The sequence below is a fragment of the Sycon ciliatum genome, chromosome 12, assembly GCF_964019385.1.
Source record: "Sycon ciliatum chromosome 12, ocSycCili1.1, whole genome shotgun sequence".
Classification (NCBI taxonomy): domain Eukaryota; kingdom Metazoa; phylum Porifera; class Calcarea; order Leucosolenida; family Sycettidae; genus Sycon; species Sycon ciliatum.
The window spans coordinates 23,913,073-23,933,465 of NC_088654.1; the positions used below are offsets into that span (position 1 = coordinate 23,913,073).

Below are 20,393 nucleotides of genomic sequence, written 5' to 3' on the forward strand. Positions count from 1 at the left end.
AACGGACCAACTTTTCAGCCACCCACACAGGTTTCCTACTGTGGAGGGCAGGTGTACCCGCCATACCATAACACAAACTGTATGAGCGGCCATGATACTACCGAACCAATCAAAAACTGCTTCCGGCGGTCCTGAAAACCCTATACACATAGAGTACTACTACTACTACTACTACTACTACTACTACTACTACTACTACTACTACTACCACCACCACCACCACCACCACCACCACCACCACCACCACCACCACCACCACCACCACCACCACCACCACCACCACCACCACCACCACCACCACCACCACCACCACCACCACCACCACCACCACCACCACCACCACCACCACCACCACCACCACCACCACCACCACCACCACCACCACCACCACCACCACCACCACCACCACCACCACCACCACCACCACCACCACCACCACCACCACCACCACCACCACCACCACCACCACCACCACCACCACCACCACCACCACCACCACCACCACCACCACCACCACCACCACCACCACCACCACCCCCACCACCACCACCACCACCACCACCACCACCACCACCACCACCACCACCACCACCACCACCACCACCACCACCACCACCACCACCACCACCACCACCACCACCACCACCACCACCACCACCACCACCACCACCACCACCACCACCACCACCACCACCACCACCACCACCACCACCACCACCACCACCACCACCACCACCACCACCACCACCACCACCACCACCACCACCACCACCACCACCACCACCACCACCACCACCACCACCACCACCACCACCCACCACCACCACCACCACCACCACCACCACCACCACCACCACCACTACTACTACTACTACTACTACTACTCACCGTGGACATACTGCAGTGTTGCTGGAGATAGCACATTCAGTATGAGCTGCTCCCATGCAGCCCTGGCAACGCTGACACCGCTTCTTGAAGATCTATAGTATGTGCACGGCAGTATGCACACGTACACACGCACGTACACACGCACGCACACACACACGCACGCACACACACACACGCACAGGACAGAAATAACCAAAGAAGCAATGACAGCCACAGTATAACAATACCATCACTGCATCAGCCATAGTGATGGTAGCACAACAATCAAAAGTAGATGGACACAGGTCACTGTCCTCTTTGCCGTCTACAAACAACCAAAAACAAGCCCACCCCATCACAACCACCACCACTGCCCACACCCCCCCCACCATCTTCCCCCCTCCCCCCCCCCCCCCTCCCACCATCACTTCTCCCCCCCCCCCTCCAGCCCACCCCATCACCCCCCCCCCCCCCTCCTGCACACACCTCCAGAACACACCTCCAGAACACACCACCACCACCTCAACCTCCACCAGCAGCAGCACCACCACCACCACCACTTCAACCTCCAGCAGCAGCAGCAGCAGCACCACCACCTCAACCTCCACCAGCACCAGCACCACACAACATACCTTCTTTCCGCAAATGATGCAGGATGTCGGCACTGGAATAGTGATGGCCAAAAAGTCGTGGCTGACAGTCGATCTGTGACAATACACAAATATACACATAGCGGCACAGACAGACATCTCCATAAACCACATACCGTAGTGTGTCTTGTATTAAAGCCATCTCATATAGAAGCTTGTCTTGAATAGAAGCCTGATTTTCAAGATACACTGTCGGCACATAAGCCTGGCTTCAGTGCTGGCATACATAGAAATACCTGTCTTGTATAGAAGCGTCTCGTATAGCAGCCTGCAAAATTTCCCCCAAAAAGTCATACACGCTGCGGCCTTTATACATGACTTTACAGTAAGCTTGTTTTCTTTCCCAAGCTCTATGCGGAGAGGTCAAGGTTTCCTGTGGCTTATGTTGTGGGTTATGTTGGGTACACAACGCATACAGTACATCATGTACAATCAATTTGTCAATGCGATTGGTCGGATCCTCTGCTTGATGACAAGGCAACCAGGAACCAGGACATGACAAAGATGCGTGTGTGTGTGTGTGTGTGCTGAGAACACAGTGTGTGTCCTTGTGTTTGAAGGGGACGGTTGCACTTTTTTTAGCTCCGATTTATCTGAGTTTTTTCCGTCGTTCTTCTTACTAGTACTATAGTCTTAGGCCACGGGGTGGCTCTGGGTTCACCAGAGTCGCCCCTGGCGTGTTACTAAATTTCCTGGGGCGAGGGTTCCGCGGCGCGGTCGCCAGGGCAGTTTCTTTTCTGTCACGACCGTTGTCGTCCTCGTCTCTCCATTCGCGGTGGTGTAGCTGACCCCCCGAATGGTTCCAAACTGCGAAGCTCAGAGAGTACTGTCAGGAAGGCGGAGGAGAGGAAGGCTGCGAACATTGGCCTTTGGATCTTGGAACGTCCGCACTCTGGTCAACAATGACGGACCGGTCGAGACGGCAAAGAGACGAGTGAATTTTGAAAATTTGAATTTTGTGCCCGTCGTGGAGGACAGAAAGATCGACTTGGTTATCCGTGAGCTGTCCAGGTTTGACGTGGAAGTGGCTGGCCTGCAGGAAACCAAATGGTTTGGGAGAGACTCTTTCAACATCGGCGATTCGATTGTACTCGCCTCTGGTCGCCCCGTACCTGACGAACATTTTCGTCGTGGCGAGGGTGTTGCGCTGGTTCTGCGTCGGAGGGCCAAGCAGGCATTTGAACGTGCAGGCTGCCAGTGGAGGCCCGTCTCGTCGCGCATCGTGACGGCCAGGTTGAGATTTGAGCACGGGTGGATGTCAGTGATTTCATGTTACGCTCCTACGTTTCGATCCCCCCATGCTGACAAGGAAGAGTTCTTTGCTCAGTTCCAGTCTGCTCTCAGCGATGTCAACTCTGCTGATGACGTCATCGTCCTGGGGGATTTCAACGCTCGTGTTGGTTTTGGCCCACAGCAACTAGAGATGTGGCAGGGAGTGCATGGATCACATGGTGTTGGTGATGTGAACGATGCTGGTCATCGACTACTCACATTCTTGGCGTGTCAACAGCTCACAGTATGTAACACACTGTTTCCCAAGAAACGCATTCACATGTACACCTGGCAACACCCTGGATCACAGAAGTGGCATTGTATAGATTATGTGTTCGTACGCCAACAACACCGTAAACGTTGCATGGACTGTCAAGTGATGCGCACTGCAGAGTGTAGCACAGACCACCGTCTTGTCCGCATGAAATACCGGCTACCTGACGTTGTGCAGCAACGGTACCATCATGATGCACGTTCCAGGCCGCGGAAGTTTGCTGTTCACCAATTCAATCGGAAGCCATTCATGAGTGAAGAGGAGGCTGAGCGTGTGGCTACTGTACGTGCTGAGTACTGTGCTAGTCTTGAATCTCGTTTAGCCACGTATGACCGCGCCTCGTCTGTGGACTGTAAGTGGAGTACCGTGAAGTCGGCTGTTGTTGACGCGGCGGAGCAGGTGGTTGGTCGGGACAAGCGGCGGATGCCAGATTGGTTCCGTGACAATGCCCTTGTATTGGAGCCTCTACTGGAGTCTCGTAATACCCTGTATAGCCAATGGCTGAGAAGCGGCAGGGACTCTGATCACCGGGCATTCAAAGAAGCGCGTGGCCGGGCTCGTACTGGTATCCGGAAGGCAAAAACAACTTGGTTGATGGACAAAGCGGCGGTGGTGCACCGTGGACGTTTCAGTGGCAAAGCTGTCTGGTCTGCCATTCGCCACATGCAACGCTGCTTTGGGGGCTTGCAACCCCTGTCTGTCCAATCCATCCGCAATGCGATGGAGTTCTTTGCGAATCTGTTCAGGAGCAGCAGGGCACATGGCATGGGCATTTCTCGGGTGTCTTGAATGTCTGCAGTGTGTACGATCCGCATGTCTTCCAACTTATCCCTCAGCGTGAGGTCGAGGACTCCCTCTCACTGCCACCATCGGAGGATGAGCTGACTCAGGCAATTAGACACCTACAGAATGGCAAAGCTGGTGGTATGTCACAGATTGTGCCGGAGCTGCTGAAGGTTGGTGTGCCTGTCCTCCATCCACTCCTCCTGGACCTACTCCAATCTGTCTGGTCGGGGGGTTGCGTGCCCCAGGACTGGCGCGATGCACTGCTGGTACCGATTCCAAAGAAGGGCGACCTCTCTCGCTGCGATAATTGGCGAGGGATCGCATTGCTGGAGGTTGTCGGCAAGTTGGCTGCTCGGATCATGCAAAACCGATTGCAAGGTATTGCTGAGGCGGAACTGCCTGAATCCCAATGCGGGTTTCGGCGGCACCGTGGTTGTGCGGACGCCATCTTCTCTGTCCGTCAACTTGTCGAGAAGTCGTACGAACATCGATCGAAGCTCTTCTGCGTATTTGTGGATCTCCGCAAAGCATACGACTCTGTCCCTCGCGAAGCTCTTTGGCAGGCATTGCTGCGGCTGGGTGTGCCGCCCCCGACTGTGGCCATCATCAAATCATTCCATACAGACATGTCAGCTTGCGTTCGCGTTGCCGGTGGTTGCACGGATCCGATATCTGTCAAGAATGGGCTGCGCCAAGGGTGCGTTATGGCACCTGTACTGTTTAACTTGTACTTCGGCTTAGTTATTGAGCGTTGGCGATCCCTTCTCGTTGAGCGTGGAATAGAGTCTGGTGTGGACTTCAGCTTCACAATTGATGGCCAGCTGTTCCCTCGTGTCACTAGGCGTCGTCCCCACTCCGAGTCCGGCCATGCTGATGACTTCGAGTTTGCGGATGATGCTGTACTGCTCGCTACAACTCGCAACGCAGCCGATCAATCCCTGTGTGCCTTTTGTGAGGTCGCATCCAGCTTGGGTCTCACAGTGAGCATGACCAAGACCAAGCTTCTCGTTGCAGGTTTCGGAGTTTGCCCTGCTGATTGCTCTGATTTGGTCATTGGCAGTGATAGGGTTGAAGCAGTCACCTCATTCCCCTATCTTGGTTCCACCATCACTCCAGACTCGCGGTCGCAAGCGGACATTCGGAGCCGTCTAGCAAAGGGTGCAGGGGCCTTTGGTGGTCTTCGGCGCATCCTACATGACCGGAGCCTGAACCTCCCTACCAGGCGCCACCTGTATGTCGTTTGCGTACTGTCAACGGTTCTGTATGGTTCAGAATGCTGGACGCCGTTGAAGGCAGATTTAGATAGAATGGACCGGTTTCACCATGCCAACATTCGCTCCATCCTTGGCGTATCGCGAGGCCGACAGTGGGAACAGCGCATCTCTTCACAGGAACTGCGAGCACAGTGGGGTGATCCCACACCATTGTCACGCATGGTGCAGCAGAGACGGTTGGAGTGGCTTGGGCACCTGGCTCGTCTTGATGACACCAGAGTACCGAAGCAGTTGCTGTTTGCCTGTCTCCCTCAGTCTCGGCCATTCTGTGGACCTCGTCGTCGCTGGAAGGACACCATTCACACGGACCTATCCGTGGCTGGAGTGCGTAACTGGTTTGAGTTGGCAAGCGATCGTGGAGAGTGGCGTGGAGTGGTGACAGCAGCAGGTGAGGACAAGGAACCCGCCCCGAAGAGCATCGAGTGCCCAACCTGCAACCGTCTGTTCCGCCGTAGTTCCGACATGGTCCGGCACAAGTGTTCAGCAATCCGTCAGCTCCCGGTATCGGAGCAGCCTGGATCAGTACAGTGTCCAACATGCAACCGATGGCTACGTAGCAGAGGAGGCTTTGCGGTGCATAAGTGTCGGCTAGGCGATGTCGACCAGCCGCCGGCCCCTGCCCCTGCTCCTCTTGTTGTTCCTGGTGTAACTTGCACCAACTGTCAGCGTTCATTTAAATCGGCTGCGGGTCTCAAGCGTCACCGTTGTGGAACCTGTCCAAAGCGCCCTACTGTGGCTGAACGCCAACAATTCAAGTTTCACTGCCAAGTTTGCCACAACCGACGGTTCCGGAGGCGGCAAGATCTGGAACGCCACTTGGAGCATTGCCTTCCTCCCCCCTAACCTCTCTGACAGTACCTCCCTTTGGGGAGCGGCGTGGCCATTTCTGGCAGCTGTCAATAGTAGTAGTAGTAGTAGTGCTGAGAACTAGACACCTTGCATGCAACACATAATTATCAGCAATGCTGTCAGAAGCCTAGATGGACGGGGGTGGGGGGTCACACCAGTGAACATCTATCACCCTGTTCAGTCTTGTACCATTGTTCGAACCTTTACACCCGATAGTCTTACCCCATTCTCCGTGGGCGAGTGTATGAATACACGTGTACACATACATGTATACCCAATCATGTACACACTAATCAACTACTGTCGTGGACATGGAAATCCAGTCGATTGACCGGGGCCGGCGCCCTCAGCGCGTACAGAACGCTGCGTGCAGTGCACATGCTGATCCTATGCGACCAGCGCGCTGCAGCGCATAAATACATGTGTGTACCGCTTATCCTCGGCTGCATGGCCAGCGCTCTGGGGCCGCTAGACGTGCGACCGGATTTCCATGTCCACGACGGTATGTACACGCATTATACTGTATATAGACAAGTGTCTAAGCCTAAGGTCCTCAGGCTGCGTGTCGTGCTCTATGTCCGGTAGACAGAGCCAGTATATACACACACATAAACACACGTACACACACACACACGTACACACACGTACACACACACACGTACACACACACATACACACACATCCCTTCGCTATAATATTATTGGGCAACGATCCCGTTTGACTTTGCGAAGTAAACTAAAGAATACATACATACATACATACAACTAGAGCATGTAGCCAACCACACAAACATACCGGCGAAGAGAGCCAGGCGTGTGGCGTGACGACGGAGAGTTCGTGTACGTCTGAGCAAGCGCTGATGCAGGTTTCCTACGCACATTGCTATCACCAGGTTGGGGCGAGTCTCGGAATCCCGGACCGGGAGATGGACATGGAGACGATCTGTCATTGCCATTACGCTGCACGTGTTCCGACTCATTCCCACTGGTGTTCGGTGGTAGGGGATTGGACGGCAGCATGCCCGTGTGCTGGGCGGCAGCCGGCGATGCCGATGATGTCATTGATGATGTCATGGCACTGGCACGGGCCCGCATGCCGTGGGAGCTTGTCGGTACGTGTGCCTGCAGTGTGAAGTGGTGGTGGAGGTTGGGGTGATGGTGGCAGAGGCACAATGTGACAGACAAACAGGACACAGATACACTGTGAGCAAAGGGCATGGGAACTGTCAGTACAATACATGCAATGCCAAAGAGCGACACACACACACACACACACACTAACACCCCCCCCCCCCCCTCCCCCCCCGCCACACCTCAGACCTCAGACCTGCCCATCGCGGAAGCGATGATAGCGAACAGCTACGTTAGACATAGCAACTTGTGCTGGGATTACACCATTCAACAGCTCGCAAGACTGATGAATTGACCGCCACTAACACACACACACATACACACACGTACACACACTCCTGTCCTGAACATTGCCGTACCAAACGGTCACATGTCCCCTCATACGAGGGGCCAACAGACATGGGGTAGGTCGGTTGAGTACGGTACGCAGCACGCTCTGCAGGCTAGCGGCCAACGACAGTTCTGTTATATTTCACACAGCTACACACTCTCACACACACATACATACACTATTAAACACCCATCAGTATTCTACAGTACAGGTTCAACAGTAGAGAGGATTAAAGCAACACAGTCATACACAAGTACATGTATATATGTGTGTGTGTGTGTGTATCACCCTCCCACTGCTTAAGGAGCTGCATCTGCCTTTTGATCACGGATGGTGGTGGTGTTCCTACTTCCTACGCATGTGCAAACTTAGTCCGATCAAGTCTCAAGCGAGTACAGTCAACTTTGCGAATAACGACACTCGGCGGGCCATCAGAAAAGTGTCCTGATTCACGAAGTGTCCTTATACCCAAAGTCCCATTATATGTATTACAGTTGGATGGGACTTTGCTCTGGGCATGGCATTTCTGTCGTTATTCCAAATTGTCGTTATATCCGCAGTCTAGTCGTTATTAGCCAAGTTGACTGTACTACGGTAGTAATTTGTAGTAGTAATTTTTTTCTTCATATCGTGCAGTGACCACTGCCCGGCAACACACACACACACACACACATCCCATTGCACTACTTACCCCTTCGGATCTGGTCAGCAATGACGTCGCATCGCCGCCGGCAATGGATGCCGATGTCATTGATGTCATTGTGCTGAGTGATGACGACATCATTGCTGCCGATGGCGTCGTTGTTGTTGATGATGTTGCAGCAGCTGTGCTTGTGATGGGTGAGGAGGATGCCTGGCCGTGAGGTGACGGCGTACCCGACCGGTTTGCATGCGATGATGACATTGCTGCTGCTGTTGCTGCTGCCGCCGTCGCAGCAGCTGTTGTGGATGGTGGTGAGTGCGATGTGCTGCTACTGGTATCGCTGTTTGGTTTGGATGGCTTCTCGGGAGTGTGAGAGGACGTTGCCTGGCTGGTCCTGCGACCGGTAGGTCGCGGCGGAGAACTTGGTTCTGTAGGAAACATAGCAAAAGGAATACCAGGTAACCATCTTTGAGCAGTTGCTACGGATACATGTACAGTACACAGGCTGCAAAACAAGGATCCACAAGCCGGATTCAAACCCAGCACACCTGTCTTTCCGGGATAGCGCCCTACCGATTAGGCTACCGGGATCACACACACACACACGCACACACACGCACGCACGCACGCATGCCCCCCCCCCTCCCCCCCCCCCCACACACACACCCGTGGCTCCTTCTTGCTACACACATACCATTACACAGAGAAGCTACACACATACCACTGCACGGTGAAGCGGCACTTGATCTGGGCGGTGACGGAGTAGGCGCAGCTGACGCACTTGCAGATGCCGGCAATGGCAAGTGACTGAAGACAAGACGGACATCACCGCTGTACTCACGTTCATACCATGTACGAGCACTGGTCGGTAGCTTGCCGGGCTGGATGGCTCCGGCGGCTCGAAGGGCGGCACGGCTAGAGAAGTGCACGTGCACATACAAACGTAGAGACATGCACACGGACACACATGTACATGTGTACACACACATACGCGCATGCACGAACGCCATGAACACGCACACACACACGCACACACACACACACACACACACACACACACACACACACACACGCACACGGGTCAGCCTCGTAGCCTAGGCCATTCCTACCTTCATGTGCAACAGTCTATGCAATACACAGTGCTGGCAACTGAAATCCGACTCCTGAGCGGTGCGCTCACATCGCAAAGACCCAACACGGGATTGTAAAACTACGAAATAGAGACCACTAGAATGTGAACGCACCGCTCAGGGGGTCGGATTTCATTTGCCAGTACTGTAGATGCAGCTAACGAGGTTCAACAGGCAAAGCAGCCGCAGCAGCAGCAGCATGGACAACCACATTTCCTTCCGGGTTTGGGTCCCAACCTGCCCCCGAACACACACACACATACACACACACGCGCGCGCGTGTGCGCGTGCACAAACACATGCTTACTTTGCGTTAGCGGTGAGATGAATTCCGGGAATTAAAACGTAGCACTGTTCGTGACGCCCAACATTCACTGCCGCACATTCCACAGCTATGTCGTGTAGAGGAATACTAGCCTGTACATGCAGCAGCAGCAACATCAGCAGCAACATCAGCAGCAACATCAGCAGCAACATCAGCAGCAACATCAGCAGCAACATCAGCAGCAACAGCAGCATCAGCATCAGCATCAGCAACCAGAAATAGTAGTGTCAGCAAGTCGAAACCCATACCTGGACTGATTTCCAAAAGGATCCTACATTAATATTAAATACATCCTTTAAAGTTCTGCAATAGAAAGGTTCCGAGAGAGAAACTAGCGACAAACTTTGCCAATACGTTGAAATCAGTGAATTCTCAGTTACTACACAATGTGCTTTTGGTCAACCCACTCCACTTACACGTAACCACCACCATAACAAGGCCAATTCCGTTGATACCTTGAGATATTGCAGACCCGCCAGGCCTCCAGACAGCTATTAGGGAGGTGAATGCATGTGTGTACTGGTCCCAACAACGCGACATGGTTTTCCTGCTTTCCCGCATCATTTCTAGCGTTGCACGTATGCCATGTACCAGCGATACAAACTTGCAATATAATTATAACGAAAAGGGGGTTTGTCAACTGACAAGCGCTCTATTCAGTTGCTATTCACACTTGGCGCGCGCGCACACTCACACACACACACACACACACACACACACACACACACACACACACACACACACACACACACACACACACACACACACATACACACACAATCTTACATAGCCAATCAGCAGGTTATTGCGACTATTCTCCAGCTTAGCCCACACGCATACGCTCAGGTAGCGGTCTTCTGATGAAAGAGAGAATGGGAACGTTTCCCGCCAGCCTGGATCCTGAAACATACAAAACAATACACAGCACCGCATAGTCAGACAGACAGATAGAGAGACAGACAGATAGACAGACAGATAGACAGACAGATAGACAGACAGACAGACAGACAGACAGACAGACAGACAGACAGGCAGACAGACACACACACACACATCGAGATTGCCTGAAAATCACGCACACAACTTTGTGCGGCTGACAACTTTCCATGCTCCACGGCTGTTCCGAGTGCGACATTTATCAATATGGCGGCGTACCGTAGCAACCCGCATCGCAACAGCTCGCGTACGCACAGCGTGCCGACGCATGCAGTCTTTCTGCACATTTTTCAAATTTATCGAAGAAAGTTTTTGTTTTTGGGGCGATGGATTCGTGCCTTGGAGAGGTCGTATGAGGCCATGCTGGAGGAGAATAAGTCTACCAAGACCTGGAAGCCTCCCTTCGGCGAAGTACTGAAGTTAGTATGTCCTGGAGTCAATACAGGAATTGTTTTCAAGACGATGCAGTGTAATAAATTCTAGTAATGTAGCCGGTGCATCATGCAATTAGTTGTGTTTGAAACTTCGGAACAAGAAGTGGGCACGTTTGCTTGACTCACTACCATCATGACGTGAACAGATGGAACCCCACTGCTCTTATTCTAGAACATGTTCTCCCCTGAGGACAGCTTACAGCCAGATTTCCGTGCATAAGAAAAGAGCACAAACAAATCGTTAGACTGATTGCAATTCATCTTGGAGAAGGAGAAGGATAGAATTCGATCGTCTGCTACACTCTCAACGCAAAGTTGATGACATAGCAGCTACATGTACGTCTCTTCATGCGTGTGCTCTTCACCTTGGGATCAATGTGAGGATTTTAGGATTGCTGGAAATCAGATTCTGTATACTATTGGACAGCAGTTTCTGCATTGCACATGCTCCACAGTGCTCATCGGCAAGGATGTTGAATTTGCGTGTAACCCTTCACCACCCTACTCTCCATACTATTCCAGATCAGCACTAACTGAACTTTGAAGTGTTTCATTTCCAGTAGAATGTGCTCCTCCAATAAGTGCGGCATTGGAGGCGGTGATATTTATTGCCACAGTTGCACTGCTGATCTTCGTCATGAAAGAAGCAATGGGTGATGATCAAGTCAACCAGTGGGCTTGCAGTGATAAGCAAAGTACCACAATACATCATCAGGTGTCATAGCATGGCGGAGTTGGTTGCCCGCAACGCTTCCAGTTGGAGACTGGAAGATATCCTCTATTTGCGCTCCAACTTTTAAAGCACATGGACCTGCTATAGGTGTTATTCTTCTATCAATGCTTGTTTCAAGTCACAGAATTATTTAGCTTCTTACAGCTTTGATTTAATTCGCCGTATTGTAATTAATGTGAAGAAGAGGTTGATGCGACTTCGGCGATACTTGGGGAATTGTGTGTTGCTCCCTACGTGGGGGCTTGCGCTAATCCTGCCGACTTGAATTCTCACTTGACCGACTTGTTATTTTAAAATGAATTCATGGACATCTGTCAATTCAGCAGGTGAACTGCATTGCCATCGAGCCCTGAGCCAGCTCCATAGGAATGGCACGGTCATGAAGATGCGTGATGCTGTGTATCTTATTCGCATCAGAATAATAACCTGGTTGTTTCAGCTTCACACTCCGGTAGCAACAGATACTCTGCATAATGCAGCTTGTACAGTTGTCCTCACTAAAGAAGAAAGCAGTTTAGGAGGGACTCTAGTGAGGAGTGTGCGAGGATAGCCTATTAGTGTTCTACATAATCATTTGCATATTGAACATGTTACATGTAATTATCATGAACGCCGAGAGTGGTAAAACCGGGTACGGCCATCACCAGCGGCTGCGGCCCTGTCCTGAGTGCCATGCTGTGCTTAGTGCTGATGTAGTGCAAGATATATAAGCTGCATCATGGTTGTCGTTTGTTGTTGTTCAATTACTTGAAGTATTTCAGTATGGTCTTTACGCATGCAAGTGTGTGCTTTTCAACAGGATCGTCGAAAGACTACATTGTGCGTGGCCTAAATCTGCAGTACCACTAGTACTACAAAAAAAACCATGCCTATGTGTGTACACGTAAGGCCTCGGACAGATGGGGAATCTTGCATCTCTGACATTTAAAATCTCTACACAATGTCCTGTTTCTACATACATTTCGAAAGCATGAATTTCAAAAAATGTTCATTGGATGCATGTCTGATTCGTACTTGCTAACATCCAGAACGAAGCATGCACGGATCCCTCCTATGGCGGACGAAACCGGGGTCTTCGTTAGACATTGAGGCAGGAGAACACACCTCCACTCGTCCTGCATATATCAGCAAACACTTGCAATTGACGTCCAAGTACGCCATGCAAATCGACTTGGGCACGAAAACGATAATCTGGGCGGCAATGAAAATATAACTACGACGTAGGAAAAGGACAAACCTTTCAATGAAAATTGGAGTGAAGGCTGCCAAAAATTCTGCACCCCTTAGGAGGAAGCCTCGAATTTGAGCCAATTCTGATAAACGCCAATGGCCGGCACGACGAGGAAGAACGAAACGAAAAAGATTGTAACTTCACTTTCCCATTGCGCATTTTGACGATCAAAATATCTGCTTGCGCAGCTTGAAGGCAGGAAGGTGAATTCGCTTAGACTTCGCGAATCCAGCGTAGAAAACGGCTGGAATCGACAGAAACATAGGCGAAACCTTGCCGAATATTTCCAGAGATTTGAAAAAGGCAGCGAGGTCGCGTACGACAGCATCATGGATCACTGGGGCGACGGGAAAATGTCGTACCGTACATAATGTCGCTGGATTATGCATGCATAACAGCCGTGGCTCGTTCCTATCTTCCTTCGCAATAAAAAACCATCAGTCGAAAAGAGTAACAGGGCCGATACCTGGCAAGTCGAACCAGTAGCAGCAGAATCAGCAGCAGCAGCAGCAGCAGTAACAACAGCAGCAACAGCAGTGACAGCAGCAGCAGCAGCAGCGGCAGGAGCAACAACAACAGCAGCAGCAGCAGCAGCAGCAGCAACATCAGCAGCAACATCAGCAGCAGCAGGAGCAGCAGCAACAGCAGCAACAGCAGCATCATCATCACCAGCAGCAGCAGCAGCAGCAGCAGCAGCAGCAGCAGCAGCAACAGCATTAAAAAACCACCCTGTACAATGTACAATGCCGTACTTACTGGACAAGCCGGAACAGGGCATGTCTGTTTGGGAAGACTGCCGGAATCCGGGTCATACACGTCTGGGCAGGCGCGGGATGAGCGGATCTGCATGACGGGACGGCTGACACCGGTCCCATCCACCACCGCCCAAGAGTCGAGGTCCATCTCTGCACACAAATACATGTACAAACGCAACATATGCACACACGCACGCATGCGCGTGCACACACACACCCACATACACACACACACCTCTTCAAGATCTAGATGGCTAGTGGCCAAGATTATCCCCCAGCAACCCACACACAACTACTAGTGGTTGTCCAAAACACAAAACAGAGACACATGTAGGACACTGTCTACAGTTCTGTTAAAAAACGAAATCCGAACTAAGGTACATGTAGTACAGTTGCGCTCACTGGGAATCCGACCCGCTGTGCAAAGCTGTCGCCCTCAACTGGCATGGCCCTTGACGCCCTGGGAAGTGGCACGAATGCGGATGGACGTACACATGTACAAATACAACGATGTAATCGGAACTGGTCCAGGGCGCCAGCTTTGCACTTTGGGTCGGATTCCAGTGAGCGCAACTGGCAGTACCGTATTTCCCCAATTATAAGTCGCGCTCGATTATAAGTTGCATCTCCATTTTCAGGTTTGAGCAATATTGTTTTGATATATTCACTTCAGAAGTAAGTCATGCTCCATTGTAAACACATTGGTCCTCTTTTCCCCTTTATTACCCTTGATTTTTTGTGTAAATAGGTGCGATTTATCTGTCAAAGCCTAATTTTAGGCTTTGAAACTACGCGACTGAGTACTACATGAGTCACGCTCGGTTTCTATGGAAATAAAAAAATGGCAGCCAACTGACACGTAGAAGGGCTTTCCCTGACAAAAAATCGAAGGAGAAGTCGTTAGTTGTCGTTGCTTGCGAAGTCGTTCATGGTGCTGCAGTTGTCGTTTTGGAGTAAGCCTAATATTAGGCTTTGCGTAACACATGGAGTCAGGCCAAGAAGAAGCGGTGGGAACGACCAGTGATGTCGAGTTTGCTGAAGAATTAGTTGTGGAGGGAGGTGATGAGGCAGAGGACTTGGAATCAGATGATGATTTGCCCCAGCCTACCCCACAGGCTGCAGCTGGTCGTCCACCCGCCAGATAAAATGCTGGCTGGACCCAAAAACTGCCGCAGAACGATCTGCCTGACTTCGAAGGTCATCCGGGCTTGAAGGCTGCACTGTCTGTGGAAACACTTCAATCACCCCTGGATCTGTTGTGTTTGTACTTGCCCTCTGATTTGATGCAAAGGATTCGTGCGCAAACAAACACGTACTACTATCAGTGGGTTGCAGCTCACCCGAATGATGTAGAGTCTGCACGGCCATGGAGCAATCTCACTGTGGCTGAGCTGAAAGTTTGGATTGGCGTTTTATTCAACAATGCATTGCACCCGTACCCCTCCATGACGCTCTATTGGTCCAGCGAAGAGCTGTTCGGCAACGACAAGATCAAGAGCAGGATGAGCTTGACCCGATACCAGCAGACCAAGCGCTTCCTCCATGTTGCCGACAGCAGCCTCGAGTCGAAACATGGAACGCCGCAATTCGACCCACTCTACAAAGTTCGCCCGATGTTGAATGTGTTCCTGGAGAAGTGTAAGGAGCTGTATTCTCCAACGAAGCAACTGAGTCTTGATGAGATGGACATCGCATTCAAGGGCCGGAGCGCTTACAAGTCGCGCATCAAATTTAAGCGCGCTGGCGATGGATTCCTGGTGTATGCCCTGTGTGACCCGTACTATTTTAGTCGATACACCTGGAGCTTCTATTTCCAGTTTGACCCGTTCATTCCGAAGGAGCCCAACCTGAGCAAGACTTTCAATGCCGTTGTGCAACTGATGAAGCAGCTGCCGAGCAAGGGTCACCATGTCTTCGTTGACAACCTGTACTCGAACACGAGACTTGCTGAGATCCTCCTGGAACGCGGGCAACTCTACACGTGCACTGCAAGGGCGGATCGTGTGCAGACGTGTGTGAAGCAGCCGGTCAAGAAAGGGCAAGCGGCGAAAGACGCGCAAGGCACAACGAAATGGGCTGCGCGAAACAATGTTGTAGCCCTGACCTACTACGACAGTAAACCAGTTGCCATGCTCACCACAGCGCATCACACTCTGGAGGATGTGACCTTCACAAGGCCCAGGGTGAGATTCAACCCGCAGTCAGGCAACACTGAAACTGTTGACGTTGAGCTGACCAAGCTCAACGTCATCCATAACTACAATGCGTTCATGGATGGAGTTGACATCGCTGACCAGCTCCGTAACTATTACAGCTGCTCAATCAAGTGCACAAAGCGGTGGCATGCGATCTTGTACTGGGTCTTAGACACGGCCACAGTCAACGCCTACCTTCTGCACAAACATGGATTGGCTGGCCATGCCACATCAGAACACCGTTGACTCACCTGGCTTTCATGAACCAAGCTTGCCAACCAGCTGCTGGAAGCGAATGCAGGTCTGGCCAAGCACGCGTCCAGTGCCGGTGCTAAGCGTCGGAGATCATCGGAAGCAACGGCAGAACGACCAGCTTCAAGGCTTGTCGGCAAGCATACCTTGCGACCCGTCCAAGGCAGCAAAGCCGGCTTTCCTCAACGCGACTGTGTGCTATGTAAAGAAGGCGGGAAGCGTGCTCGCACAAAGTTTGAATGCGCTCAGTGCGATGTTGGTCTCCACGTCACCTGCTCAGAAGTGTGGCATACGTAACTTAGTAGATGTTGGCCATTGTAGACATTGACTTGTGTAGTCAGAATAATCATGGTCTACTGAGATGCAATCCCTTTGTCATTATCTTGCTGCGACTGCATTTCTGGAAGTGATACTTGTAATACTTTGCAATGTCAGTGCACCCGTATCTCTCATGCATGGTGGCCTACATCTATGATGTTTTTTTGTAGGTAATCTTGTGTGCTGACCGCTGTTTCTTTCTCAAAGGTGTTGAGGTATGGAGTCAGATTGATTTTTCACTTTTACATCAGTGCAATGCATATTAGGCTTCATGAAGCACCTGTTCTTAGCTCTAAATTTGCTGATGTTCGCTGTTGTGCACGTAGCATAGTCGAGGAGGATCATTCTGTGTTCATGATTTGGTGGTGAAGTTTATTCTCTTCCAGAACGAAGTGCTTAGCTGATAAACAAATGGATTGGAGCATGTATGGCTGCATCTGAAGTTCAAAACTCCCGCATTTTTGTATAAATGTGTAAAAGCCTAATATTAGGCTTTGGCTTGACAGACCAAGAGATACGAGGAAATACGGTATTCGGTGCTGTAGACTTGCACTGGGCCATTGGCGACCTGCAAGTGAATGATACCACCACTGGCATCAAGGTGAGCGTGTTGAAGGAAAGAATCACATGTTGTCTACAGCACCACTGGACAACACCCCAGCCCAAACTGCCATGCTGGGTGCGTAGTAGTATCCTGGAGCAGTTCCGACCACACCACAGCACACCACACCACACCACAGCACACCACAGCACAGCACTGTAGTGGAGACATGTAAGTCCAGTGACATTTGTTCGCAGGGCATCAAGGGTCGGGAACGTCCAGTGCACTTTGGGTTAGATTTCAACTAGCACAACATGTGCAGTTGCGCCGCTCAATGCAATCTAACCCAAAGTGCAAAACTGGCACCCTGGACTAGTTTCAAATACATCACTGTATTGTGCATGTGTACGTCCAGCCACATGCATACCACTTCCAGGGCAAGGTCAAGGGCCGTGGAATTAATTGAGGGCGTCAAATACGGATTTTAGGTTGAATTTCACTGAGCACAGCTGTAGTATCACTCTTCATCACCACAGACCATGAACACATCCTAAGCACAGACACTACAGCCTGCTCCGAGGAAACAGTTTGCCCTGGCATACCCGTGCTATTCTAGTAAAACCTGGCCAAATTTCTAAGCTGAATATCCTTTGACTTTTTCAAACTCACACACGTGGCAAGGAATAATTGCACGGGCAGTACATGCACGTTGCATGATTGTTTCCAATGAATTTATGACTATAGGTTCTCAGACAGCAAAAGTCAGGGTGGCAGTTTTGCATACAGTACTCTTGGTCGCCAAAGAACTGGGGGTCAGCCTCGTAGCCTAGACCGTTCTTATTTTCATGTATTACAGTCGATGGGCAGTTGAGTCCTCGTGTATACATTGGTATTCTGTGCTTGGTGAAATTCTAGCCTGATCGTTCTTCGGCGCTCTGTTCTTCGGCGCTCCGTTCTTCGGCACTCCGTTCTTCGGCGCCCGACAGCACTGTACATGGACTGCAACCTCTCATAATACGGCCATAAGCCCTAACCACACCACATCATGGAGCCATTGCCACCCCACACCATGGAATCATTGCCACCCCACACCATGGAGCCAGTGTTGCCCTTGTAAGTTGAACACAACACATACCTGGGGCATCGTGGCGAGGTGGAGACATATCGAAGGTCTCCGGAACGGGGATCTCGTACTCATCCTGAATGCATGGACACACACACACACACACACACACACACACACACACACACACACACACACACACACACATGCGTGCAAACAAAATGAGACTCTTGGCATGAAAAAACGAGAGTGAGTGGTTCGAAGCAGTTGGAGGTGACACGACAGCCAGTAGGGACTGGCCTGACCCCAGGCGACGAGGGATGAGTATTTGCAGAGAAAGAGATGCATATGTCGCAAGTAAGTGTGACAAGGGACATGTAACCATCCATAACACAACATACATAATATGCAATACAAATTCTGGAAGTGCATCGACACAATTAATTAAACTAAGGAGATATTGTTCCTGGACTGCTCCGATAAATTACACATCACTTGCGAGCCTGCAACCCGAAAGCAAAGCTCTCCACGGCAGCAGCACGGCACAACAACCCTTACCGCGTCGACATCACTGAGCACACGCGCCCGGGCTACATTGATGGTGGTAGGCGTCGTTGCCGAGGACGACGCCATCTGACGGCCCTGAGACGGAGACTCGCCACCGCGTGCTGCTTTTGCTGCTGCCGCCATGTTACCGCTGGTTGCCATGGGAATGGCTGCTGATATGGATGATGCCGAGCCTGCTTGGCCAGTGGTGGTGCCAGTGGCAGTAGCGGGTGCGGAGGATGCTGAGCCGATACTGGCGTTAGATTGTGATGTCTGCATACCAGCGTTGGCTGTGCTGGCAGCAGCAGCGCCGCCGCCGCCGCCAGTCGGGGTTGTGGCTGCAGCTGCTGACGCTGAAGCCGATGATGACTCGGCGTACACCACGTTAATGTAAACGCCAGCCGGTGGTCGCTGGATCTCAAACTGCAAAGACCTGGAAATGAGTTTAGCGCACGCACGCAAACACACACACACACACACGCACACACACACGCACACACGTACACACACACACACACACACACACACACACACACACACACACACACACTGTGTCAAAGAAGACAGGCTAGAATTTCCCCAAGCACAGCATACCAATGCATACACGGTGACTCAACTGTGCAAAGACCATAGTGCATGCACATGCACGCACATGGAAATATGAATGGCCTAGGTTACGAGTCTGACCCGCCCCCCCCCCCCCCCCCCCCCCAGTTCTTCGGAACCCTACAGGACTGTACGGCAATGCGATGAATCGCTGAACTCAAGCTGACAACTTTAAAGAACACATCATACCTCTGTGTACTGCTACGGATGATGTTGACGGCGTGATCTAGACTGGATACAGCCGTGCCGTTGATGGAGAGAATGATGTCATCCTGAACAACAATACAACATCAGCGACATAAGATCGAGCACGACGATGCACCACACTGCATGTAGCATTGAATTATTTCTTTCAGTGGGTTCCACATTTAGATACTTTCCATCTAGGCACTGAAAATTAGTTGCCACCAAAAAAGAAGAAATAAAAATGCCCAGGGGTACTGAAAACTACGCGCCACTGGAAATAAGTGTGTTCTCAGGATCCATGTCAACAGAAAGTATTGCTGGGCGAGATGTGTATGTGGCATAAACAATGCAGTCATTCAAGAGAAGGAGCCTGACACCATGCGGTTGACAATGATGCAGTCGTTCAAGGAAAGGAGCCTATCAATGGGCGGTGGACAGACATTGTCCGTACCTTGAGCAGTCCACAGATGTAAGAAGAGCTATCCTTCTTCACACTGGCCACAACTGTCAGGGCAGAGCGCTCGTCCTCCAGCTCTTCATATACCTACAGACGAACAGAGAAGAGAAGAGAATATACAAGGAAGTACACATGAATGCTCAAATAAACGTGCACAAGCATATACACACACACACACACACACACACACACACACACACATGCACGCACATACACACACACACGCATGCACACATACACACACACACACGCACATACACACAAGGACAAGAGCTTTTAAAACACATTCTTAAAGCACACATTAAAATGCACACCTGAAATCTGTAGGACTCTTGCGGGTGAAATAATCATGCCGATCGCACGTCGCTCACTCATCTCAAACGTCGTATTCGATACTCGTTAACAGCTGCAAAATGTGCTTATCAAGACTGGTCAGGCCTTTCAGATGCTGAAAAGCAAGCAGCAGGCGAAGCCACACTCATGCACGCGTGCACACACATTCCCCCCCCCAACACACGCACAACGACTTACACCCCTGATACTTGGAATACGAAGACGCAGGTCCTTTATAACAATACAGTGTACCGTCAGAGCTATTGGTACAATGGA

General features: G+C 51.1%; 2 protein-coding genes across 2 annotated transcripts in view; one reads left to right on the top strand and one right to left on the bottom strand.

The window, feature by feature from the left end:
- Positions 1-884: 884 nt before the first annotated feature.
- LOC135828074 (PDZ domain-containing protein 8-like) lies at positions 885-19,871 on the bottom strand (the record flags this gene model as incomplete). Its single annotated transcript, XM_065340507.1, is given in 12 exon segments — positions 885-980; positions 1,500-1,572; positions 6,768-7,093; positions 8,125-8,504; positions 8,798-8,991; positions 9,514-9,623; positions 10,318-10,431; positions 13,622-13,770; positions 18,062-18,125; positions 18,548-18,968; positions 19,331-19,413; positions 19,779-19,871. Coding segments are annotated over 12 exon segments (2,103 nt in total), but the record flags the coding sequence as incomplete, so codon positions are not given.
- Positions 19,872-20,197: 326 nt separating this feature from the next.
- The window catches only part of LOC135828075 (streptococcal hemagglutinin-like), a 24,607-nt gene continuing 24,411 nt past the window's right edge, over positions 20,198-20,393 (top strand). Inside the window, exon 1 of the mRNA XM_065340508.1 lies at positions 20,198-20,215. Coding sequence (XP_065196580.1) covers positions 20,198-20,215 — 18 coding nt within the window. The remainder of the gene's footprint in view (positions 20,216-20,393) is intronic.